The 27753-nt window shown below is 30.3% G+C and overlaps 4 protein-coding genes across 13 annotated transcripts; 2 read left to right on the forward strand and 2 right to left on the reverse strand.

The window, feature by feature from the left end:
- Positions 1–1091: 1091 nt before the first annotated feature.
- LOC112772017 (uncharacterized) lies at positions 1092–4330 on the forward strand. Its single transcript, XM_025816899.2, has 7 exons — positions 1092–1715; positions 2302–2442; positions 2565–2678; positions 2768–2941; positions 3274–3389; positions 3633–3720; positions 3904–4330. The coding sequence occupies exons 1-7, from the start codon at positions 1251–1253 to the stop codon at positions 3907–3909; spliced, it is 1104 nt and encodes a 367-aa protein (XP_025672684.1). The 5' UTR covers positions 1092–1250; the 3' UTR covers positions 3910–4330.
- A 3938-nt stretch (positions 4331–8268) lies between these two features.
- Positions 8269–8965, reverse strand: LOC112770942 (putative cell wall protein). The gene has a single exon (XM_025815449.2). The coding sequence runs from the start codon at positions 8859–8861 to the stop codon at positions 8502–8504; it is 360 nt and encodes a 119-aa protein (XP_025671234.1). The 5' UTR covers positions 8862–8965; the 3' UTR covers positions 8269–8501.
- A 442-nt stretch (positions 8966–9407) lies between these two features.
- Positions 9408–13537, reverse strand: LOC112770941 (probable protein phosphatase 2C 52). 10 transcript variants are annotated; one of them, XM_072225829.1, is made up of 7 exons: positions 13300–13518; positions 12792–12816; positions 11487–11988; positions 11052–11396; positions 10846–10963; positions 10540–10763; positions 9408–10123 (listed from the first exon to the last, which is right to left on the reverse strand). In XM_072225829.1, the coding sequence occupies exons 3-7, from the start codon at positions 11745–11747 to the stop codon at positions 9644–9646; spliced, it is 1428 nt and encodes a 475-aa protein (XP_072081930.1). In that variant the 5' UTR covers positions 11748–11988; positions 12792–12816; positions 13300–13518; the 3' UTR covers positions 9408–9643. The 10 variants fall into 10 exon arrangements, with proteins under 10 accessions (XP_072081930.1, XP_072081934.1, XP_072081929.1 ...); XM_072225833.1 differs by having other exon boundaries at positions 11483–11988; XM_072225828.1 differs by having other exon boundaries at positions 12692–12816; positions 13300–13494.
- Positions 13538–26604: 13067 nt separating this feature from the next.
- LOC112772865 (photosystem II repair protein PSB27-H1, chloroplastic) lies at positions 26605–27516 on the forward strand. The gene has a single exon (XM_025817866.3). It carries the CDS (start codon positions 26847–26849, stop codon positions 27360–27362), a length of 516 nt encoding a protein of 171 aa, XP_025673651.1. The 5' UTR covers positions 26605–26846; the 3' UTR covers positions 27363–27516.
- Positions 27517–27753: the final 237 nt, after the last annotated feature.

Below are 27753 nucleotides of genomic sequence, written 5' to 3' on the forward strand. Positions count from 1 at the left end.
ATCTCTTTAGGCCGATCTTTTCCGTTTTAATTAATATTTTCTGAAAGTAATGTCTATTCCAAATCTGGCATTGAAACAAGCATGGCGCTGCTCGAAAGTAAAGCAAAAAGTAACAAAGATGAGTGGTGAGTGGTGACAGTGACAGGGACAGTGACACTTGTTTCTTTGTCATGCTTAGTGAATAGTGAATTAATGATCACTGATTATAGGCATAGATGGACTCACAAGTTCCTAAACTGGCAGCAAGAATATTAAATAGATTGGGCCTAATCCATACTAATAAATAATCGGAATCATGGGCTAAATTTTGGGTCCAAATGACCATAACATACGAAATTGGTCACTACTCACGATAAAAACTATTAACTTGATTAAATGGTTCGAATATAATTTTATTAGTTAAAAACAAATTTTAAATAAAATTTTGATTCACAAAGAATTAGCCTTTGGCTGTAGAGTTAGCAATGAGTAGGGTAGGATAGGGTTTGGATTTTACTTTAATCTTATTCGCAGATTGAAAATTTTTTTAAAATTTTACCATACCTTGTCCGCGAGTTGAGAATTTTTCAATTCTAACTCTACCCGCATCTTAAAGTTCTAAACCCTACCCTACCTGATCTTACCCGCAGAAAAATAAAAAAATTTTAAGTAAATATAAAATTCAACTATTCTAAATTTTATATATATTAATAAAATAGAAAATAAAAAACTAACTTCAAATTAAAATTAAAAATAATAAAATCTTAAAAAAATTTAATATAAAATTACAAATAATATGATTATCGATTAGTTTAGTAGTTATTTTAAGTTTTATACGAGAATAATTGTGGGTTCAATGCTTACCAGGTAGGATAGGATATATTCTGAATTCGTACCCTACTCTATTCGCATGCGAACTTATACCGTACCCTACCTTACTTGCAGTAAGTAGAATAAATAATTTTATTCGAATGAGTTGGTCCGGAGTGAATATCCGCCGTTAGAATATAGATGGCCAGCTCTATTGACTTGTTAATACTATGAGGAAAAATATTACTTTTTTTAATGTTAAACATTTATATATACAATAAGATTGATAGTTCTTTCAAGGTAAGAAGTATTTAGAAACGAGGCTTCTAGAATGAAAAAGTCATCAAAATGAAATTGAGCAAGAAATTTGAGTAAATTATTGTTAAATTTTTGACATTGTATTTTGTAGGCACGCATTTGACACGTGAATTGAAGGGTGAAGTCGGTGTTAACTGTTAAGCATGAAACGGGTGGCTGTGGCGCCACAACAAAACACACATCAAACACATTCACACCTTCTTCGCTTTGCGTGCTCCTCTTTCAACACTGAACAGAGTGTTCCACACGATACTAACTCAAACCCCTCTCTCTCCATGGCTTCTTCTTCTTCTTCTTTCTCTTCTCTATGCAGCTTCCTTCCCCTCACTCCAACCTCCACCTTCACCAAACCACCCAAGCTCCCTTACCTTACTGCACCTCCTACACTCTCTCCCCAGCTCCCAAAACCATGTCGTTTCGCCACCTCCGTCACCAAGGATCGCGAGGTAGTCGTCGTCAAGGACAACCAATTGGAAGAGAAACGATCACGTTTCGATGATGCTGATCCTGATCGCCTCCTTAGCAGAGCCATCAACACTGCCCTCGTTTTGGGATTCGGAACTTTTGCTGTCTCCAAATTGCTCACTATTGACCATGATTACTGGCATGTTAGTAATATCTTCCATATTTCACTGCAAAGTTTCCTCTTTTTTTTTTTTTTTTTTTTTTTTTTTGCTCATAAATTATAATTCTTAACAAAAAAGGAGGAGAGGGATTGTTACTGTTATAGATAGAAATAAACCAAATAAATATCTATAGGTGAGGTTTCAGTAGTTTAGGTAGGGTTTTGTTTATGATTATGACCCAAATTAAAGGTTATATGTCTTTTAAGCTCATTAGTTAGTTAGCAAATTCTCACTAATTTTGAGTCAGACAAGAAAATTGTTAGCCAATTACTCAGTTAGCCATTATTTTCCTTTTTCTTTAGCTTTAGCTTAATTTATTCATAACCGAACTTCATTGGATTCTTTTTAATGAAAAATGCATATTGTTTGAATATGCATTCTCTATGATATTGGATTAGCAAAATTAAAGTTGGTGACTTCAGTAATTGATAGTTTCATGCTTGAAAGAAAGATTAGGAAGAGGGTTATAGTATATAGTAACTTAAAGAGAGAAAGCTACAGTGTGATTTTGTATACTATATTGAAGAAGTTGAAACTTGAAAGCTAATTAGGGTGTGCTATTATTCAGGGTTGGACCCTTTATGAGATACTAAGGTATGTCCCTGAACACAATTGGGTTGCTTATGAGCAAGCTCTCAAGTCGAACCCTGTTTTGGCGAAGATGGCAATAAGTGGAGTTGTCTATTCAATTGGAGACTGGATTGCTCAGGTTTGTTTTTCACTCGCAATAAGGAGAAATATTCACATGCTTCTGAAGTACATTTCATTTGTACCCATCTTGGAAGTATTGTTTTCATTAACTCTTAAGATGCTTTTAATCAAAATATGCAGTGCTATGAAGGAAAGCCTCTATTTGAGTTTGATCGGACGCGATTATTCAGATCAGGTCTAGCTGGGTTTACTCTCCATGGATCTCTTTCTCACTATTACTACCAACTTTGTGAGGTGAGGTGATTGTTGTGCTCATTTGGGGTTGAAACTTTTACTCATGAGTAATATACTGTCAATGGCTGATACTATTTACCTTGTTTCAGTCTCTTTTTCCTTTCCAAGAATGGTGGGTTGTCCCTGCAAAAGTTGCCTTTGACCAAACTGTGTGGGCAGCAATTTGGAACAGCATATACTTTGTGGTTTTGGGTTTGTTGCGGTTCGAATCTATAAATAACATATATGGTGAACTGAAGTCAACATTTTGGCCCATGCTCACGGTAAGCAGCCAATTCCTTTGTTTCTTTGTGCTAGCTATTTTCAGTTTTTATGTGTAATACCCTGCCACTTTCATTGAGGAACACCAAAAGCCTCTCATTAATTTTTTCAAATAAAATGCTTATCTATATCCACTTGTGAATGATGAATTCGTTTAAAGTATCATAATAGAACAAATAGTTCAAGGGTGAAGAAGAACTATAGTGAATGATTGCATATTCAAATACTCTAGGCCTGTTCAGTTTGCAAAATTTCTTTTGTTTGGATGACTGAATTTTCTCTGTGGTGTGTGATGAAATGAACTTCACAAAGCTGTAATATGTATGCTTGACAGGCAGGATGGAAGCTTTGGCCTTTTGCCCATCTGATCACTTATGGTGTGATTCCTCTCGAGCAAAGGCTTCTTTGGGTCGATTGTGTTGAGCTCATCTGGGTCACGATACTTTCAACGTAAGCTTCTCTTGATTTATTTTATCTATATTACTTACTAATTTTGCCACAAGCAGCAGCAAATCAGCAATATACTTTTGGATGTTTGGTTATGTCATATTCTCATGTGACTTATTCTGGGGTAACGGTCTTGGTATTTCATGCATGCATGATGCTATGAATAGGATAGAAAATGTGATAGATATAATAATAAAATTATCATTTGCAGCATCATTATACTTAAACATTTATTTATTTGTTTAGTTATTCAAATGAGAAATCAGCAGCCCGAACATCGGACGGTGCATCCTCAGAAACAAAGTCATCTACATTAAGCCACAAGTCCAATAAGGTAAGATATTCCGAGGTTTCATGTTTCTCCTACCTTGATTCTGTACTGCTGAGAAAGATTTGGTAAATCATTCATCCAAATGGAGACATATTATTGAAGTGTAAAGTTCCAACTCTTAAGAAGAGAAGTCATCAGTGTTCTACATCAAACATTATTCAGCTAATGACTGCTTGTTTCTGCCAGGAGTAGGCAAGTTGGAAATAGGGAGGGGGACAGAATATTCAGGTTCATAACAGTTACAACTTACAAGAGTAATCAACCTTGTGAAAAGCTCTTAATTTGAAGACTCATGAGTTAAAGGTCCAATTGAAGGACCTTAGAAACTTGAGGTTGGTATCTATCTGCTGCCCATACAGGATACAGTTCTATACAAAGGCGGTGCATCCTTCCATTTAGTAGTTGGTGTATAGATTATAGGTGATTGTATATATAAATATATTTACAAGTAAAGTCTATCACGGTGCTGGAGATTGACAGAAAAAAGGCCCCTTTAATCAATTTGCAGCTGCTTTAGTCCATGGGCGATGCAGTATCTCTTATGGTAATGAATGTATCGGTAAAATTGATTTTGACATTTGTTGTGCTAGTATAGAGCCGGTTCCTTTATCTCTTTCTGCTGATTCTTATCTTTGAACGAAGATAAACAAACATCCTTGATATCCACCGTTCCAATTTGCTAGAAATTGAAAATTTATCTATATATTACTAATTTTACAATCAAAATGTGTTGCGAATTACTTTTTTATTATAATTGAAATCAAATTTTCCCTTCAAAATTAAATAATTTTTCCCTTTTTCCTCTCCCATTCTGTATATCTCTTATTCTTTCATATACTTTATCTTCCAGTTTTTCTTATATATCATTATCAATGACTAATTACAAATTTGACAATCAAAATTTATAATATGATATTTTTTAATTATATTAAAATTAAATTAAAATATTGAAATTGAAATATAACTACATTATAGATTATTAACTAATTTAATAACCAAAATGTGTCACATGTAATATAACACTCTCTTATTAAAATTGAGAGAAAATATTTTTCTCTAGAATTAATAAACTCTCTTTCTATATTTTTTCATCTACCTCTCTTTTTCTATTTTTCTCCACCTTTCACATTCTATATATAATTTATATTTATATTAATAATTTAACAAATCAAAATATGTCACTAGGCATTTTTTATTACAACTAAAATAAATTTTTTTCTCATTCTTCTTCTTTATCTTTATTTTTTTCTCTTTCATTATCTATTTTCCTCTACTTTTCTATTCTACAAAAAATAAAATTATCAAAATAATATAATTCAAATAAAAATTATTATTATTATATATATATTTTTTAGTTTTAAATCTTCTCCACTTATCTTTTTAATTTATATTTTCATTTCTCTTCTTTCAAATATTTATTACATATAATTTTATAACTATCAATATAATTTTTTTATGTTAATATCTAATTATATTTTTAATACATAGAGAAAAATATATTATTTTTAAATAGCAAGTATAAAAATTAGTTATTTCTATTCATGCAACAGTCTAATCAAATGTAAAGTATACATGCTAAATTATTTCAAATTTTAGATAATGAATGTTAAAATTAATTATTATTAAAAGATTAAACTCTTTCACATAAAAATAATAACTAAAAATCTTATTATTTGATTTTTTTTTAATCTACGGAGATCATGGTATTCTTAGTCAACAAAAACTTATATCTCTTACAACCTTTTTATAAGAGTAGTTTGATTCTATAAATCTTTTGTGGCATAATCTATAATGTTAGGATAAAATCAATGTAATTTTAAAAGATTTATATTCTCGTAATATTATTACGAGTAAAAATACTAGTTTGGAAATAGACTTTCACTTCAAAAGTAGGATAGTCGTTTTGGGAAACTGCTAAAAATAGGTAAATCAATTATAATAAAAAGAAAAGAAACATGGTGATGAATTATAGATAATAGATAAACAAAAAATGAAGTGAATTCCAAATTCCCAAATCAAATGGGTGGTGACCAGGGATGATAAATGGGCCTAAATCTGCTATCTTGATCTGCATAACCTGCTAAAAAAGCGGGTTGGGCTGAAAAAATGTAACTGTCAAAATCAAAAGTCTGCCTAACCCTACACCGCTTAAACCATGGACTTTGGCGGGGTGGGGCGGGCTTCTCCGACGGGCTTGTTTTTTTGGCAAGACGGTATTTTTGTAATTTTTTTGCCAAAACTCAATTTTTTCTAACCCAACTTACAAGAGTATGAAAATAAAAATTGAGTGTTTTGGATTATGTTTATGTTGCTTTGAAGACAATATTTACAATTATTATGTTTATTTTGCTTTGGAGAGAATATTTATAATTATACTTTGAATGAAAACTTAGTTTATAATTATGTTTATTAGATATTTATAATTACAAAAATTTTAATATTTATGAATATAAAAAATATAATTTTTTATACCTTTAAAAATTATAAATTTATTAATATGATTATAAAATTATATATATTATTTAGTAGTTAATAGTAAAAAAAAAAGAGTTTTGATGGACTTAATCCACCAGCCCGTAATTCGGTGGGGGTGGGACGAGCCAACCTGCGGGCTTCTGGCGGAGCAGGCTTTCCCCTTGCCACTCTAGCAGTGACAAGGGTTGTGTTATGAAAATATTTTTAATTGTTAGTTATGTCCTCTCTCTCTCTCTCACATCAGAGTTTTTTCTTTTTTTTGCCATTCGACTTTTTAACATAAATGGAAAAAGGTGGAGTGACTTTTGATGCACTATATTGTAATTTTGTTTTCAATCTTAATTTTATTTTCTTATATGAAAACTATAAATAGTTTTTTAGTTAGTGTAATTCATTAAAATGGGTGGATGAAATTATCTACAGAAATATAGACCGGTCTGTTTTTTGCAACATACAAAAAGTGAGAAAAAATTTGTCACTTAAGAAATATAGAAAAGGACTAAAAAGATAAACTTATGAAAAGTTGAGAAAAACGAAAAGTGTAACAAATTGTTTTTCGCAACTTGCCAAATGCTTCTGGTGTCAGATAAGTTGCTTGCTTTTCGCAAACTTTGCAGGCCCATTTTGGTGGAATTCACCGATTTTCAGCTCACATTCAAAATTTTGGGCTATTTTTTTTTATTTGAAAATGAGCTTATTTAGTATACAGGTGGATGAATTTTATAAGTGGGAAGTTAACATGTGGGACACACGTGGCAACATTCTGACTAATATGTAAGAAATGTATTGAATAATTTTTACAATATTGTAATATAATACACATGTCAATATTCAACTAAAATACTATCCTCATTTTTATATTAAAAATAATTTCTAAAAATTTTGAGAAAAAACAAATTTAAAATGCTTTCTTATATTTTCTAATTCCGCAATAATTATGGTTCTGTTTTTGAACCATAGAACGTTACCACTTACCACCTTTGAAAGGCTCATGCATGATGCATCTATAAATTGTTCTGAAAATTAAGCAACTCCAATTTTTCTTTAATTCTATTTTTTTGTGTATTATAATTTCTCTCAACTTAACATTGCTAATATAAATTTCTGTGGCAGGATACTTGTTTTGACATAGCTAGGATTTCAAGGCATCAAAGCCCGAAACAAGTAGCTACTTATACAAGAATTCAATATACACGCCATCTTTTTTTGGTGCTGAGAATCATTGAATTCCAAAAATTTTCGCTATTTTTTTTTCCTTATCTGTTACCTTTCTATATATTCTTATGTTTTCATATATAGTCTTTTTCTTGATACATCCTTATCTACTTTTACTACCCTTTTAAGTTCCTTCACTATAACAAAGAAGGATGACAGCTATGATTTAATTTGTAGTGCAGCATACACTGTAAGATTAGAAACTGATACTGATGGCTGAACAATTCTATCCTTCTTTCACTTTTATCAAACTGTTTCTTTACAGTGAGATTCTTGAGATACGTTAATTTTTCATATACCACTTTGTACAATTCCAAAAGGAACTTCAAAACGTAGAGAATATTATTTTCTATTTCTTCTTTGATGGGTTGGGGGTTGGAAGTGATGAAGACAAGAAACTACTATTATTTTTTGCATGTGACAAGAATTGTGTTCAGTTTTGGTGTGGTCCTTCTTTGCTTTTGGATGGTCACAACTCACAACTACTTTGCATTTATGTGCAGCACTTTCAGTCCTTCACTATGATGCTATATTTATTTTGTTGAGGAAAGTAAATGGCTTTGTTCCTATGAATCCAACGGGTCTATTCTGTTGTGGACATTATAATTTGGCATCTTTCAGATTTTAGAAAGGTTGCTATATTTATTTTAACTACAAGTCTTAATAATATAATCCCTTTTAGTCATGCAACGATTTAATACATGCCAATTAACAAATATTAGTATAATAGAAGAATTCTTGTCATGATAGCATGTTTAATGATGGTTTTGTAACTAATTGTTGTCTTCTACTTAACTATATCTTCAGTGTAATAGTTAAGGTGTTGAATGTTATTAAATTGTACTTATTAACTTATCTTGATAGCATTAGAAGAATTTGATATTGAAATTGAAAACTGACATAGGACAGAAAATAAAATCAGCAACTAACTACTTTGACAACAATGGGGTTGCAAACAAATGAAACTATCAATCAAACCTACAGAATACTACTTAATTCATCTTAAACAATGAAAATAAGAACTCTGCATAACATGTAGCAGCATATTACTTTAAGATTGAGCATATTTATTCATGACTCATAAGTGAGCTAAATCATGGAAAAATTGGTGTTGGAACTGCACCACCACTTCCTGGGGTAGGAACCTCGAAACCAGGGTTTGGAACTAAGGTGTCGTCGCCACCAGGAACATAACTGCCACCTGCTGGTGCTGATCCTCCTCCACTGCCACCAAGGAATGGATTTTGAGGTTGAAAACCAGGCAGTCCTACACGGCCGATGCCTGGAATATAAACACTGCCATCAGACCTGAACATAAACTGAGGCTCTTTCTTGTCATTCTTGCTAGAATTATTTGGAATACTATTGCGCGCTGCGACTGCTTGCAAAGCAATGGAAAGAAGGATATTGGAGATGAGAACCAGTACAAGTAAAGAAGAAGCTTTGTAAGCCATTATGAGATAGGATTTTGATTTTGATTTTGATTTTGTTTGTGTGTGTTGAAGCTCTGAAGGAGTGGCTGCATTTTATAGTTCAGAGTTTGGTGTAACTATGGCGGTGAGTTAAATGTTTCTTGTGGAATGCAATGGCAGTTGCCAACAACTGTGTGATGGATGGAGCCTCTTTGGTAGTTGTTCATTTGGTTAAAATGGTTAGTGTTATATGGCCTTAACTTGTATTACCTGCTATTTTTGGAAGATATTCACCAATGTCATAGCGGCTACTAAATGTAACATTCACATGGCTGAGTTGTGTGCTGTAAAATATCAAGAAAACTCTGAATCTTGGATTTACCTCCAGGTACAAATCTAGTTGTAAAAATGGTGAAAAAATAGTGTTAAAAAAACAGCTGGAATTATGTAAATCATGCACATATGCAGAAACAATCTTTTTATAAAAATACCGAGTGAAGAGTAATGTTATTTGAACATCTACAATTTAGTGAAGCTTTCAATGTACCTAGATGATTAATCCAATAGTGAATTCATATTAATACTCAGTTTTGTGTAAAACAGTCATGCAGCATTTCATTTAAAAAAAAAGAAGAAGCAAGAATAGCATTATGCTTTTGCTGAATTCATTTTGTTTAGTGACATAACTTGAGCCTAGTTTTAGTTTTTTACACTTGAGTAACTAAATAAAAGAGCATCAAAACCACTGAAAGATTTTCCTCCTTGAATTCCCTGTTTTGACAAAGGTATTACAATGAAATGTTCTCATCAAACCAATAAATATTCTATGAGGCTTGCTTTTGCTTTTCCTCAGAAAATCTAGGAAGTTGGACCAATGAGTTTACTCGGGTGACACCTTCCAAACCCGACCAATTTTGATCTTCAGCTGCTACTGCTGCTGAAGCTCCATCCTCACCATCAACAGATATTCCTCCATAGGTTTGATTTTCTACTGAGGTTCGTACAGTGAAGTTCCTTTGCAAAGAAGGCTCGGCTGTTTGACCGTCATCCGACTCAACTGGATTACCCGAATGGTTGCTTTGGATTGTTGCAGAAGAATAGCATTGCTCATCACAATCAGATTCCGCATCCATTTTACCATCCAAAAAAAGGCATACAACAGCACAATCATCCATCTTTGACGTGGGATACTTGAGTTTCCACTCTCGGGCCGCAGAATCCACCAGAACCCTTGCTGCTGATGCTCGAGTTGGTGCCGTGGATACTATCTCAACCACCTCTTCATTGCTTAACACATCCCAGACCTGCACAAAATACCAAGATGGATATTAGCATAAGTAGCCTAAAAAGAAACACAATAACTAGTTAAAATTTTTCAAGTGTTGGATTCAAATTCATCATATCATATGTCTATTCTCGTCCAAAAGTAAACAAACACATAAAAGATGAGAATGACATGCTTTTCTTGCTTACATAGGTAGAACTATTATGCATAGCAAAATTTTCCTACAGCAAGTTATACATAGCTTAAACCAAGTTACTTTGATTTGATGACTTTCACATGGACCAAAACAACAAAACAAGAAAAAACTATGCATCTAGGAAACAGAAAATGCTGCAAATGCTCTATGCTGAGAGACTTTAGCGATAATTGTAACATTACTGTGGCAACTGAGACCACAAGAACAAATAAAAGCAGATATATCTTCGAAAGTCTTACTCCATCCGAGGCAAGAACAATGAACTCGTCTTTGTCTGTAAGATGCCGGTGAGAAAATTCTGGTATAGAAATGACACCGTAATCCTTCAAACAAAAATCGCCAAATGCTCTAGCCATTGCTAATCCAGGTGCATCATCAAAAGGTAACCACACCCTTGGAACTTCTGGTTCATCTTGCAAGGCAAATACCCTGCCCTTGCACCTTTTGATTCTTTCAGCTTCCCCTGTAAAAAATTCAGATAAGCTATCTCAAAGCAAAAACATAGACTGAACTGAGAAAGGATGAACAATGATGACAAAACTAACTTGGCAAATCAGGTTTCAAATCAATTGTCAACTGAATTGCCACCATGGAGTCATTGCTGTCCTTGGATCCCATGATTGCTCGGGAATCCCCTATGTTGCTCATGAACAGATTTGATCCCTGGAAAGTGAACAACATAAGAAATGTCAGTGAAAAGAAGCAATGAAGTATATGCAGCAATTGAATGCACTACTCATTGAGCTGCTACCTGCTTCACTATAGTTACAGCCGTGCTCCCACTACAGAAACAATCCAGATTCGGATGAGACCTCAGCTCTTTGTCCATGGCCTTATATGCCTTCATGAAAGCTTCTCTCCACATGGAATTTATTTTATCCTCATCAGAGCTATCTTTCTCAGACTCTTCAGTGTCAGGCTTTATATTCCCTTTGAAAGAAGCTTTCCCTGATCCGTTTCGCCTCGATTCACCGGAATGCAAAAAAGAAAGAAGTTTGATAGGCAGGGAATCCCTAACTTTGCGTGCAACAAGGTGACCATGAGGACCATGGCCATCAAATACACCACAGAAGGTCACATCTTCTGCCATGAAATCCTTCAGAAACAAATATTGCTATGATGTCAAAATTTCTAGAATTATCATACATAACAATTCACAACAAGATGAACACACATACATACTTACTTCCCATACAATCATGGCATCCTGATTAACACCCTTACGACCCTGCTGCGTAAATATGCAAGAAGACCGGCTCTTTCCATTGGAGAAAATCCTGTTTGGTAAGGATGATAACTGATGCAGGGAAACAACATGATCAGAGAATGTTCTCCTTGCTTTCTTTTGACCACAGAAACCGATTTCTAAACAAGATGGAGAGTCTGAGTCTCCATTGCTCTTACTACTACAACTGCTCTTACTGCTTGTTGAGACACAACACCCCATCTCTCTCAGTTCTTGAACCAAAATATCATCAGATGGAAACTGATGTATCAGATTCTTTCCTCCTTCATTCTAGATCTGACATGATATTCTTAGTTCTATAACAATAGTCAATTGTACACATAATCCTGAAGATTCTCTCAAGTAGAAGTATTATAGAATTTACAACTTAATGTTCCAAGCTGGTACCTATAGTACTGGCTCAAATGCTGCCGGAAGCTATATGAATGGGTTTGAAACCCAGCTGAACAGAAAAAGACAGATGAATTTAAATTTAATAGTCTTGGCATATAGTCTAAACAAAGAATCAAGTGATTGTTGCATGAAAAGAACAAAAACAGATAAGACTAAAATAATCAGTCTATATGAATATTAAAATACTAACATGTGAAACCAAGTGATAGAATATACTAAAAATATGTAGGATGATTGGTCCCTCCTCAAGAATCACATTGACAACATCAAACTCTGAGGCTCCTGACATTAATTTAATCCATAAACTATGCATTGGAAAACTAAACTTAAGTAGAAAAAGCAGAGAACACAAGAGGCTTCAATTTTCAAAAGGGTTAACAACTAAATTTCTATGCATTTTCTTTCACAGAACAGAACATAGATCTTCATAGAATAGAATATCAAAATAAAGAGCAAGGCAACACACTTGTGATAGTGTCCAAGTTTTCTCATTCCATAGCAAGGAGGAGGAAGAATATAAGGAACAAAAACCAATCTTTTTTAGACAAAAAGCAAATAATTTTGGCCTAGAATATACACAGACAAGAAAGGACACCAATTTATAAAATGTAGAAATGAGAAACAAAATACAAGAAGAAATAGCCTTATGCTTAAGTTATAAGTTATAACTGAAATGAATGGGATTGAAAATGAAATAAATCATTAGTAACAAAACTCTTGATTTTTTTTTTCTTATCCTGGTTTACCTTTACCTTAGCAGTAGTAAAAGGAAAAAAAGAAGTTTGGTAAATGCACAGTTTCTGAAAGCGAGAGAGAGAGAGAGAGAGTAAAGAAGGAAAACAAATACAAAACTGTGGTTTGCAGGTGCAGAGAAACCCTGAGAAAAACGCAAAAAGAAAGCAGATAAAGACGAAACGATGGGTTAAGATATGGTGGCGTCAACAAAGAGTAGAGCAGATCAATCAAGTAAAGTTAATTATCGTGAATTCACAAATTACTAAAAACGACAAAACTTGGAACAGTACAAAAATAACAAAGTCACCCAAGTATTTGTCTCCATAAGTCGATCAAGGAAAAAAAATCATATTTTTAAATAAATATCAGTTAAACTAACATTAACCAATTTGTTATTTTTTACTAAAAATATATATAAAAAAATGTTTATGGATGAAAAACTGATTCTGGAGTAGAAAAAACTGAAGCTTTTCTTTCCTCTTGTTTGAGAAAGTCCAAATAACTGAAGATAATGATCGCGTTTATCAAAAACTGAACAGCAATTGAATATTCTGGGGTTATTGGAAACGGTATGAGAATGCAGATCCTGCATTTGTGAAGAAGAAAGAAGGAAAAGAAATCATACCCCATTTTGAAGCGTTAGATGAAATTAAGCAGATAGTTGGAAGAGTGCAATGATCCAATGAGTGAAGAGGAAGAGAAGGTGGTTGATGAGAATGGAAGAGGAGAGAGAAGGTTGTAAATTGTAAGGGTGTGAGTGAGTGAGTGAGTGAATGTGTGAAGTTATTAATTGCAAAAGCAGAGTTCACTCCATAAACACAAAGATGGTGAACCAAGCTGCCTCTTTTTGATCCGGTGAGATTGTAAAATATTTTATATAATTTTGTAATTATATTTATTTTTTATGTAATATTATGTAATTAAATATACATATAAAATTATTTTATATTAATAATAAATTAAAATTAATTAATTATATTTTAACTATTTATTTATTATATTTTATATAACTCTTTTATGTTATAAGTTCATCCTAAGTCTTAATAAAAAAAAGATTGTATTAGATTTTTTATAACAAATATTAAAATTTAGTCAAATTTTTATGACATAGATCAAATAAGTTATTGTATTTATTATATTTTATATTAATAATTTATAATTAAAATTTATAATATGTTTTTAATTTTAATAATAAATTATTTTTCTAAAAGTACTATTTTTTTTTTTAAATCTATTAGTATTTGCCTTCTATTTTTTTGATAGATTTCTTTTAGACAGGGACTAATAGATAATAGATACACATAGTTATAGCGAAGAATTAAATCTGATTTAAAAGCTAAGATTTCGTTATATATATGCAACTTGACGGGTATAGAATTTTCAACAGAATATTAATTATCATGATAGAAATTAATTTATCAAAATTAAACTCAAACTAAAACAAACAAATTCCGGGTTCCTTCGCGTTTAGCTTGAAGTATTACAGTTGGTCTCTCTCTTCGTATCTTTATACATAAAAAGAATTTGACAACTTAACTATCTTACATATTATTACTATTTCACACATTAGTTATTAATACATTAGTATAAATAAATTATTTTGGTCCATCGAATTTTAAAATTAATCTTTTACTTCATAAAATTATGAAGTTTGAGTCTTATTTGTCTCTAAGTGAACCTTTTAATTTATTTTATTAACATGTCGCATGATGGATGAAATAAAGCAAGTGGATAAAAACAAAAATATGATTTTTGTGAATGATTTGAACTTTTTTTTTTGTCACCTATAGTCCTATACTCTGTTCAATCTTAGATATAAACATTACAAAACAGTAATAATGTAAATGGGGTTGACGATTGATGCGACAGGTATTTTTGTAACTTTTTGGGGTTAAAATTTGTTTCTTATTTCAACCAGAAAGAAAAAAAACTAAAATAAATCTGTACACTCACTAAAATTGTTAATAAAAAATAAAAATTTATATACAATTATTTTCATAAAAAATTTATTAAATATTTTAATATATTTAAATAAATTATCATAAATAATTTTTAATTATTTTTTATATAAAAATATCTGCCACCAAAATAAAAATCACTGCACGAGACAATCAAGCTAATGGCATTCAGAATTTTCCATGAACGCCCTGCGTATACCAATTACAGTCAATATATAATTGGAAGAGTTTCAAGTGTATCGAGAACGTATTTCAATTATTTTAATCGTTGATCTGAATTATAAAAAATATATTATATTAATTAAAATCAACGATTAAAATAATTGAAATATTAGTATTTTTCAATACTCTTAAAATTTTTTCTATATAATAAATAAACATGATATTATAGATTAATAATAAAACCATATGGGATGATGATGGAGACTAATACTATAATAAATATGTGGATTAATTTGTAAATAATAATAAAAAATACAAAAAAAGATATAATAATATATTATTAAAAAATTTTAAATGTATTTAGAATATTAATATTTTAATAATTTTAATCATTAATTTTAATTAATATATTATATATATTTTTATAATTAAAATTAACTATTAAAATTATTAAAATATTAATATTTTAGAGACATTTTAAATTGTTTCTATACTATTAAAGACGGAGCAGTGAACATTTAATGACAATCGTTGAGTGTGTGTCATGCTTGGTCACAATCCTTATCCAATTAGTGATCCATAATCCATAAATATTATTCATTTTTCTAATTCCTTATACTTATTATAAAGGGTAAAGTATCTATGATAGACGAGACAATAAATGGTGATGGATTCAGCTAATCTTTGTCAAATCCAAACCACAAATAAAATAAAATAATAATGCTAGAATATTCCAAATAATTTTAGAAACCAGTATCCATTTGCCAGAAGGTCCCAAGAAGGTAAGATAAACCAATCAATTAAGGTGAGCTTAGTCATAGTTAAGGCCGTCAATTAATTAATTAATTATAGAGCAGATATTTCTGTGCCATAAGGATTAATTCGAACTGTCCAATTATGTTGGTAGTTATCTCTTGTGCTTTAGATAATGGGTAAACAACAAGAACAACAACATGATGCATGCCATCAAAGATTGATGAGTAAACTATAATTTAATTTAAAAATGAATAAATTAAGGAATATTAAGTCATAGGCATGTTATCAAGATAGGATTAACTAGATAGAATACGGACTAATTGTTGATCAAGTGATTAATTTATTCGTTTAGTTAAACAAGTGTCGAGGGTTCAAATCTTATTTTGTGTATGTAATAATTTATTAATTAATGACTGACTTTTAAATAGAAGTATAAAACTTAGATCTCAAGGAATTCATTATTAACCTATCAAATTTAAAAATTCTGTAATTTCGCGAGCAACTAGAAAAAAATTAGATGAAGCGCTAAATATCAAAATAACATTTTAGGACTTTAACCAAGAAACCTAACATAAATGGTAGTTATTTAAGTTGTTCAATAAACGTTATGTTTCAAGTTTCATTTCAAAAAGTTTAATCCAAAAATTATATTCGGAAAAAAAAAATGGAATGTTGGTCAAATAATAATACTAAGTGGTAAGTGCATAGGCTGGGATTTAAGTTTTGTCACGAGATATCCGCTTGTGTTTACTATTTCTCTTCTCTTAATTCTTAAAATCTGTTGAACACTCAAACGTACATCGACTAAGGAGTAAGGACCACAATTTGTAACCATATGTGACAAGTGACAACCTACGCCCTGGGAAGCTGCGCAAGTGGGAATAATATATAATATAAGATAAAGTATTTATTTTGTCTATAAAATTTGTTAAAAATTTTAAAATTATTTTTAAAATTTGTTAATAAATTTTTTGAAAAATTAGACTTTAAGTACGAAATAAATTTAATATAAATTAAAAATTTTTAATATAAAATAAAATAAAATTTAAAAATATTTTTAATTTTTTAATATATTTTAAAGCAAAAAATATATTTTATTTTATAATATAATATAGGACCATTAATTTGATTTCGTGAATACAATGCTTGTTTGTAGGGGTGTTCAAATTCAAATCGATCCAAATTAAACCGTTAATCTAATCCAATTCAAATCGAAAATCGATTAAAACCGCATTAATTCGGATTTGATTGGATTCTATTTTTTGCAAACCGCTAGATCGGATCGGATTTTGGATCTACTTTTCATAACCGATTCAATCCAATCCAAACCGCACAATGTGTTATAATATTATTATTATATTATTATATTTACAATTATACTTATAACATGTTCAATTGTTTATACATTTTTATATTATTTATGTATTATTATTATTTAATAAATATTTTATGTTCAAAATATTATTTATTTATTTATTTTAACTAACCTATAATTTTATTTCTATTGTTATGTTATCGTTGACTTTTTAATATATTGTTGAGACTTATTATGTCATTGTTGATTATTTAAAATTTGATGTTGAGACTTGTTATATGAATTTAATTTTTTTAATTTATAAAACCACAAATCCAATTCAATCCAAACCGCTTAAAATTGGATCGGATCGGATCAGATTTTTTTTTTAAAGCATCCAATCCAAACCGTACCGCGAACACCCCTACTTGTTTGAATGTGATTTCTAACAATTTTCACCATAACTTAATAATCTAGTTAGTACACTAACGCTGCCTTAATCTAATTTTTTATTGGAATTTCTTCTCTTCTTTCTTTTTTCTCCTTCTTCTTTTTATCTCGTTGTTGAAAATAATAAATAATTTAAATTCAGGTTGTCAATTGAACCAAAATAAAATTGATTATTGTTTTAAATTCAAACAAGTAGCTAACGTGTGGTTCGATTCAAGTTAATTTTTCGTTAATAATTTATAATTCTGTAGGTGAATAATATTTTATTGTTAATGGTTTGAATTGAATATAATGTAAAAGTTCTGCATTAAAGAAAATATTTTTCTATATTTACAGTAAATTTGGGTTTAACACGAAGATATTTGGGTGTATTCTTTAAGAATTTTGAGTGTATGTGTGCTGATAAATTCTGCATATATAATTCAAAACTCTTCTTCTCCCTCCTCCTCATCTTCTGCTGCTTCTTATTCTTCGTTTTCATCATCATCATCATCATCATCATCATCATCATCATCATCATCTTTTTTTCTTATTCATCTTTTTTTTCTTGTTTTATCTTCTCAAGTTTCTTCTTGTTTTACTCTTTTAACAAGAATAAAAATAAAAAAATCAAACAAAGAAGAAAAAAAACACATAATGGTACAAAATTACTTGGAAGATGATGAACTTACATTCGTTCAACTAAAAGAAAGAAAGAAACAAAGAAAAAAGAATAAAAAAATACAGCATTAGAAAAAATATTTTTCTATATTTGTAACAAATTCGGGTGTAACACAAATATATTTGGGTGTTTTTTTAAGAATTTTCGGTGTCTGTGTGCTGATAAATTCTGCATAATTCAAAACTCTTCTTCTCTCTCCTCCTTATCTTCTTCTACTTCTTCTTCTTCTTCTTTATCATCATCATCTTCTTCTTTTTTATTCGTCTTTTTTTTCTTGTTTTATCTTCTCAAGTTTCTTTTTGTTTTATTCTTTTAACAAGAATAAAAATAATAAAAATCAAATAAAGAAGAAGAAGAAGTACATAATGGTACAAAATTACTTGGAAGAGGATGAATTTACATTCATTCAACTAAAAGAAAGAAAGAAATAAGGAAAAAAAGAAGAACAAAAAAATGCAGCATTAGAAGAAATATTTTTCTGTATTTGCAGCAAATTTAGGTGTAACACGAAGATATTTGGGTGTATTCTTTAAAAATTTTCGGTGTATGTATGCCGATAAATTCTGCATAATTTAAAACTCTTCTCTCCCTTCTCATCATCCCTCATCTTCTGCTGCATCTTCTTCTTCTTTTTCATGATCATCATCATCATCTTTTTTTTTTATTTATCTTTTTTTCTTATTTTATCTTCTCAAGTTTCTTCTTATTTTACTCTTTTAACAAGAATAAAAACAAAAAAATCAAATAAAGAAAAAGAAGAAACACATAATGGTACAAAATTACTTGGAAGATGATGAACTTACATTCGTTCAACTAAAAGAAAAAAAGAAATAAGAAAAAAAAGAAAAACAAAAAAAATGCAGCTTTAGAGGAAACATTTTTCTGTATTTGCAGCAAATTTGAATGTAACACGAAGATATTTAGATGTATTGTTTAAGAATTTTCGGTGTATGTGTGCTGATAAGTTCTGCATAATTCAAAACTCTTCTTCTCCCTCCTCCTCTTTTTTTGCTGCTGTTTCTTCTTCTTTTTCGTCATCATCATCATCTTTTTTTTATTCAAATTTTTTTCTTATTTTATCTTCTCAAGTTTCTTTTTGTTTTACTCTTTTAACAAGAATAAAAACAAAAAAAAATCAAACAAAGAAGAAGAAGAAATACATAATGGTACAAAATTACTTGGAAGAGGATGAATTTACATTCGTTTAACTAAATGAAAGAAAGAAATAAGGAAAAAAAGAACAAAAAAATTGCAGCATTAGACGAAATATTTTTCTGTATTTGCAGCAAATTTGGGTGTAACGCGAAGATATTTGGATGTATTGTTTCAGATTTTTGGTATATGTGTGCTGATAAGTTCTGTATAATTCAAAATTCTTCATCTTCCTCCTCTTCATCTTCTGCTGCTGCTTCTTCTTCTTCATTTTCGTATTTCAATTCTCAATTTTTTTTAGAGAAAAAAATCAAATAAAGAAAAAGAAACATATAATGTTGCAAAATTAATAAAAAGAGAAGGAGGAAAAAAAATGCAGCAACAACAGTAGTAATAAAAAAGAAGTAATAAAAAAGAAGATAAACGCAAAGAAGAAGGAGAAGAAGAAAGAAAAGGAGGAGGATAAACGTGATGCACACTATGAAAACTGTTGAATAATGCGCGTGTTAACACGCTCGTATAGGTGAGCATCTTTTTTATTGAATTTGGCCCAACTTGTATGACTTATAAACCAAAATGACTTATATATATATAACGCTTCTGTTTTTTTTTTTTTTCTAATATTATCGTTTTAATATATACGAAAATCTTCTAATAAATTACGCCGATTAAAGTTCACTTAATTGTTATAAATAAAAAAAATTTAACTAACATATATTTTTAAAACACATAATAAATTTACAATTAGTAAAATATTTTAAATTTTTTAGAGAAAAAGATAAATTGATCTCTGATTTTTTGATTTGTGGACATTTAAGTCCTTAAAAATTTAAAAATACATTTAAGTTCCGGACCTCTTCAAAATCTAGACATATCAATATCTAAGTCTAATTTATCCAATTTCAAAAATTTTGTCACATGTGTATCCGTATCAACCAGGTCAGTACAACAGGAGTTACATTTGATTTTTCTTTTGAATCTGACAGACCCAAATGAATATAAAGAATCAATATGTCTAGATTTAAAACGACAGAAACTTAAATATATTTTTAAATTCTCAAAAATTTAAATATCTACAGATCAAACGTGTCAAGAATTTATTTATCTTTTTTTCTTATTTAATAAATATAAAACAAATACATTTAAAAATTTAAATTTTTTATAATAATTAATAATAATAATAATGATTTAATTAAATTTATATTCTTAGAACACATAATAGATAAACTCAAAAAATATTAATGTTTTGGAACAAAATTAATTAAGGGCCCTATATAAGACTACTATAAAAATACACAAGTGACAGCATTCATTACACAAAAGCGTGTTTATCTCATCTCATCCGATCTATCTGCACCTTCAATGCTGTCACCTTTATTGATCTCGTCGACTCGTCCACCTCTCTCTCTCTCTCTCTCATATATATATATATATATATATATATATATATATATATATATCATTTTTTCTTTTCATTTTTTTCCTCTATCTTTAAATATTTTTTCTGATGATGAGTAGTGGCCCCAAAAGAGGGGAAGAAAACATGGGCTTCCACTTTCCATAAGGATCATTGTGTAGCTACTTGTTTGTTTTTTTCTTTTTAAGTACAAGCAGATTGTGACACCAAGGTTCATGTTTGCTAAGTCATACTTATGATGATGTTAAGATAGACAAAGAAAGCAGAAGATATAGCATTGAATTTAATTAATTCGTTTTTCTTCCCAGAAATTTTTATATGTATGTATACAAATTCTTTGACTCTAATAATATTGGTATAATTTTTTAACTGTCACTAACTAGTAATTTTTTATCCATTTCTATAATTTTACTAAATTTACAGTTACATTTTTTATATTTTAAAAACTTTTAATAGATATTATTTTTATTTTATAATTAAATTTTTATTATAAAAAAATATTAAAATTAATAAAATATTTTTTTATAAATTAAAAAACACTCAAAATTAAGTACTTAATTAAACTTTTAGCCACGAATTTTTTCTTCTTATGGAAATTTTTATTTCATGATTACTTCAAGCTGCATAGCTTGAAGAGATATAAAATGGTAGCTTAGCTATAACACTGAAATTAGTGAATAATTCCATGGGTTTCCTTTAATTAGATTTTGAATATTTAACCCTCCGGTAATATACATTTTGAATTTATGAAATATTGACCTAAAGATAACCTAGAATACTAATTCACTTGGTTCCTGTTAGTTGATAAGATTCTTTTTATTACTGCTATTAAAGATTGAAGATGAGCCAATAATATCTGAGATAGAGAGACTCGAAACTCGAATCCGCCATCTCTAAGTAAATATGAAGAGACTATGTCGTTTGAATTATAACTGGTTGAAAATATCTGAATTACCATTACTATTTCAACTAATTTACTTTTGTATAATTTAAATATCTAATGGATCATTAATGCTAAAAGTAAATTGAGAATCTAGTTGAGGGTTCATTTATATAAAACAGCTTCATCTAAAGTGGACAAAAATCACGGATATCCAACTGCTTTTTTCACTATGGATTTTCGCTTTATTATTTTTCCGTTAATAAATATCCAGCTGTACCAAAGTTCATGAATTCTTCTTTTTAAAATTATTGCTATATATTTTGCTACACTGTTATTTTCATTGCTAGGTTGGATAGCTAGTATCCTTAGTCTTTTTTTCTCATTACTACTTTCTCTTAATTATGCTCTTTGATTTATATATCTTTACAACAAATTGTCTAAAATATAGGCCTTTTATTCACTTTACTATCTTGCTTTCCAGGTACATATATCATAGTTCATAGTGCTACTTTGTGCCATATCTACTCAAATTATGCTCTTTTGAATGAGTATTTGCCATGATTATTGATTATGTGCATATCCAATTCAATGACATGCACAAACAAATATTTATTAATATGCTAAAAAGATAAAAGGTGAACTTGAGTTTCAATCAACATACAGCAACACCGACCTTGTGCATTGTCTTAGCCACAATGCAGGAAGAATGCAATGCAACTTTGATTTAAAAAGAAATTAAAGGTTGGCTAAGTTAATATAATAATAAATTTTCTTTGTCATTTCATGGTATGCTATTATTCGTTTGTATTTTTTTTCTTTGTATAACACTATTGGGCTACTATGGAGAGCTCTCGACTATTGGAAAAATTTCGGGAATGAAAAGACACCACATCTAACTCAAAACTTTAAGATAGTAAGTTAATAGATTTCTCATTTTATAAACTCTTCACTCTTTCTTACTTTCTTCAACGTGGGATTAATTTCATATACTACTTCTCACACTTGCAACATTAACAATCTCCTCCTTAAGTGTGAGTCTCCACATAAAACATCAACTCTCCTCTAATTCTTCCACCACATATGAGTATTCGTCTATCACACCGTCGCACCACACCACAGGACACACTATCCGGACCACCTTTGCCGGAAAGACTTTTGATGTTTCACCTTGAAGACTCTTTAAACAAGACCGATTAACCGTCGGCTCTGATACCAGTATGAAAGAGCCCAGCAGCGGAAGCAACCCAAATATCCAACACAAGAATAATATGAAAGCACTCACAACATAATATGGTTGCAACTATGAACAAGCAAATATAGCAAGTAAAGCAATAACAAGAATATACCGAGATTTTAACGTGGAAAACCCCCTCAATGTGTGAGGTAAAAACCACGAGTCGTCCACACCAATGAAATAGCTCCACTATAATCAATTGAGGTATAAGAGTCTCAAACAAAGCACAAATCATGCATATAACCATCCAAAACATCAAAGTATCAAAGCTTACAAATGAGAAGCAAAAGAAGATGAAAAATACCCAAAAATAGAGCTGTTGTTCGAAGCCTATTTCTCTATCTGCAACCCACTAATCAAAATTTTCACCGTCTATAATGAAGAACAAGATGAGAAAAATCTTCAGTCCAAATTTTACGTCGATCCAACGGTGAACGAATGAGAAACTGCTATTTGAAATTTACTATTTTGCATAAAAACGAAAATTCTGTTTTTCCTCTTCTTTCTCACTTTAATGACTACACACACTCTCTCTCAAAATGACTCCAAAATCTGATTAGGGTTGTGACGCACTGGGTGAGAAGAGACACCCAAAAAAAATTGGACTTGAGCCTCATAAAGGAGAGAAAAAAAACCCAACAAAAGTGAACGAATGGAAAACTGTTATTTGAAATTTACTATTTTGCATAAAAACGAAAATTATGTTTTTCCTCTTCTTTCTCACTTTGATGACTACACACACTCTCTCAAAATGACTCCAAAATCTTATTAGGGTTGTGACACAATGGGTGAGAAGAGACACCCAAAAAAATTAGACTTAGACTTCATAAAAGAAAGAAAAAAAACACAACAAATCTTCCTTTTTCGACTAGGTGGAGCCGTGGAGGCCATCACCCCAAAAAGCCTTTTTCATCCACAATAATTATTTACATGCTTCTTGAAATCTCTGAAGTTGTCTTACAGTAACAAGCTATTGAATTTTTCTTCTTATAAATTCCTCACTTTTTTTTTTTTTACTTTCTTCAATATGTAATTAATTTTATACACTACTTCTCGCATTTGCAAAATTAACAAACACATGAATTTTTTTAAAAAAAATATAGAAATAGATTAACAATAAATGACAAAATTTTTAAAAAGAAACATAAGTAAAAAAATACACAAATTTTTTATCTTAAGCACGTAAATTTTTAAAAGAAAACACAAAAATTTGTGGATGAAGTTCATAATTCAGCTACACATTTATGTTAGTGATTTTTATTTAAGTAAATTAGTTGCTAGACTAAATTAAATTTAGTTATTAAAATAATTTATTCACGCAGCAAAGACAATTAAAAAAAATAAATTCTAATTCTTGAAATTAATTCTATCTATTTCTAGATTTTTCCAAACTTTAATACTCCAAGATTGTTGAAGTTTCATGTTAAAAATTTTAATCGTTCATCTCTTTTTGCATGATCTAATGGTAGTTTCCAATTCTTAGTAAAACTTATTGTCTCTGCACATAATTAACAATCAACTTTTCTGAATCTTATTTCCTAAACTAACATCAATCCCTAATAGATCGCAAAGAGCTCCAAGCTTAAACACTAACAATCTCTAATCCAGTTTCTATAACCATTCCCTAAGGCACAACCAAATCCTGCTCTGTTGTCACAATCAAAAACACTTTCCATGACAATTGAATTTAGCATATCCAATTTTCCTTGGAATAAAAGCTCCTAGCCAAGATAAAAGTCTTGTCCCGGAATGGAATTCCTCTACTAACAGACGTGCACGGAAAGCAACCTTAGCTATAAAGGATGTCTCTTGAGCAAAAATCTTCTTATTTCTTTCTAAACTTCTCCATAAACCTAAAAAAAAAAAAATATATTATGTACCATGCATATTATTTTTAAAAAATTAGTTCTAATATTTATATTTGACTTCTCTTCTCATTTTATACTTGACCTATTTTTGGATGGAGCTCTATCTACAAAAGTAACAGTGTCAACCAGATGAATAAAGACCAATCACAATCTCTAAGACAATGCAAAATTGTTCCTACCTTAATCTAGTAATGCTTTAAACTTGGTTCGGATCATATATATAGGCTTCATTTACTAACTGGACAAGTGAGTTAATTACTCGACCAACTTAAGTTAATTTTTGAACATCTTTTTTATTGAATTTTTTTGTGGTCTACAACTAGGGATGATAACGAGTCAGGATAGAGGCAGAAAATACCTTTTTGGTCTCCGTCTCCGCCCATAAATTTACTCTCCGTTCCTATCCCAATTCCCGCCATTGAAAAATATTTTCTCCCTTTTTCATTTCCTGCAGATTCTTATTTCTCGCGGGTCCCATTTTCCATTTTCCTATATTGATCATTTATATGAAAGTTATAATAAAAAAATTAAAATAAAATAAAAAATAAAAAATATTATTACAATATACAAAGATATAGTCATACAGTGGTAAAAAAAAAAAAAGACGATGCGATAAGAGATAATGAAATGGTGAGAGGGTGACAACACGATGAATATTGAACAAAAGTAGTTAGAAATATGATTGTAATATTATGGGAGATTGGAATCTATGAGTTCTGACCTTCTAAGATAATTGAGAAGTAGAACGATACAATATTTGTATTATGAAAAAAAGAAAAAACACTTTTAAAATTAGGGTTAAGTTTTTTAATATATATATATATATATGAAATGATTAAAAAATTTATATTAAAAATAAATTATTAAAAATATTTAAGTAAATTTAATAATTCAGGAGATTAACGAAATCGGAACAAAATCTCTACTCAAGTCTTCACGTCTATCTCGAAAGAGTTTTGGTCCATCCTCATTTTTGCAAAAAAAAAATTCTCCATCTTTAAATTCCTGTTTGAGACAATGCCCGAGAAAATCCTCCAAAAAGTTTTGCCATCCCTATCTACAACACACACTATTCACTTCCTAAATTTAACCTGAACTCGACCCCTGTGCCGCTCTCTAGGAGGCCAACAATTCCTCTATGCCATTGCCTCATCTGCTTTTTTTTAACGGCTTACTTGTAGAAATCATTTGTTTATTGGGCCTTTATCTTCTTGCCCGTAGTTTCTAGACAAAAATGTAGAAAACAAAAGAGCTTCATCCAAGAAAAATATGCTCTTATGAAGGACCCAAACATTGGAATTTAATTTCCATTGAACATTGACCCTTGGAGAAAAAATAAAAAGACTCGAGAAACAAGAGAGATTGTTTCCCTAAATTTGTCCAATATCTGTGTTCTAGTTGATATAATCTATGAAGATTATTCATGATAGATCTACTTAAAAGTCCATATTAAAATGGATATATATCAACTAACTAAATTCGACACCTGTGTACTTAGGAAAGAATTATATAATTTACTAATCAAAAATATTATTTATACATTAATATTAATTATTATGTATTTATGTATAAATATATATATAATTTATTTTATTTTAATATATTTTTTATATTTTAATATATATTTTATACTAATAATTAATTTTAATAATTAGTTTTAATGCATACCTAACATAATTATTCACTAATTGAGTAATATGTAAAAATAAATTAAGCAAATATTAATGCAATATATAATAATTAATATTAACTAAAAAAAATAATTATCTAACATTACTCATATATAAAATCAACGGTACATAATTAAATGAGTTGAAAGAATATGCAAAAAATTCTCATTAAAATATAAAAAAATAGGAGCAAATTGACCAAAACATAAATTCAGAATTGGTGTAACTACTAACTACTAATGAAGAGTGTTAACGGTCAATAAATTTTGTAATTTATATTTATTAATTAGTTATTATTAATAATTTTAATGGTATAAAATTTTATTCAAAAATGTGATATTACTTTTTCAATAAAATTGCAGGCGCTAAACTTTTTCACTACTAATAGACATTAGTGTCCAAAAAAATGACATACTAATGAGAATTGTTGTTGTAGTTGAGCTCTCTCTTGTGCATAGTGAGTGAGAATTGAGAAGTGAGGACACGTGACAATGAGTGTATCTAAAGCTTACAAATCATTGGTTATTTTCTCATCCAAATACCAACACCAAAGATAAGACGATAAGCCCACGTGGCAACAACACTCACTTCTTCTCTCTCACCCCACACATCAACACAACAAAACCAAACTCCTCCTTCTTCTTCTTCCCCAAACAACCAACCAACCATGGCTTCCCCAACTCTCATAACACCAACATCCACACCCAAATCGTCACTCCCACTAACAACCAACACTACAGTCAAACCCAAACCCTCCTCCACCAACAGCACATCACGCCGTGAACTCTTCTTCTCCATCACGGCGGTGTCATCGTCATTGCTGGCCGCCGTCCCTATTATGGTGGCACCAAGCGCGCTGGCTGCAGAGGACGAAGAGTACGTGAAGGAGACAGAGGAAGTGATAAACAAGGTGAGGACAACAATAACAATGGACAAGAATGACCCTAACGTGGCAGCAGCAGTTGCAGAACTGAGGGACACTTCAAACTCATGGGTTGCAAAATACAGAAGAGAGAAAGCGCTTCTTGGAAGAGCTTCCTTCAGGGATATGTACTCTGCTCTCAATGCCGTTTCCGGTCACTACATCAGTTTCGGACCCACTGCCCCCATTCCCGCCAAGCGTCGGGCCAGGATCTTGGAGGAAGTTGACACTGCTGAGAAGGCACTTAAGAGAGGAAGATGAACAGTAACACTTTTTTCCTTTTTCTTTTCTTGACTACCTTTTTTTGTATTATTATTATTATTATTATTATTATTATTATTATTATTATTGCTCTATTCAAATCTCTAATTACAGTAAGAGCTTCAGAGAAACAAAAATATGTGAGTTCTGACCACTGTCTTCATATTGGTTATTTTGCATAATTTAATTATATATGTTATACAAGAAACTTAGGAAAGTAAATAAATGAAGGTCTGCAAGTTTGCATGGGATGTTATACATTTAGTGAGTTAATTAAATTAATTTATCAATGTTATTGCTCGCATCTCGTATTGATTAACACAAGATGTGAGACTTAAAGAAGATCCAAACGTAGTCTTAAGTTAGTTAGAAGCTTGCTGACTTGGCAGCT

The sequence above is a fragment of the Arachis hypogaea genome, chromosome 18 (assembly GCF_003086295.3).
Source record: "Arachis hypogaea cultivar Tifrunner chromosome 18, arahy.Tifrunner.gnm2.J5K5, whole genome shotgun sequence".
NCBI classification, from domain to species: Eukaryota; Viridiplantae; Streptophyta; class Magnoliopsida; order Fabales; family Fabaceae; genus Arachis; species Arachis hypogaea.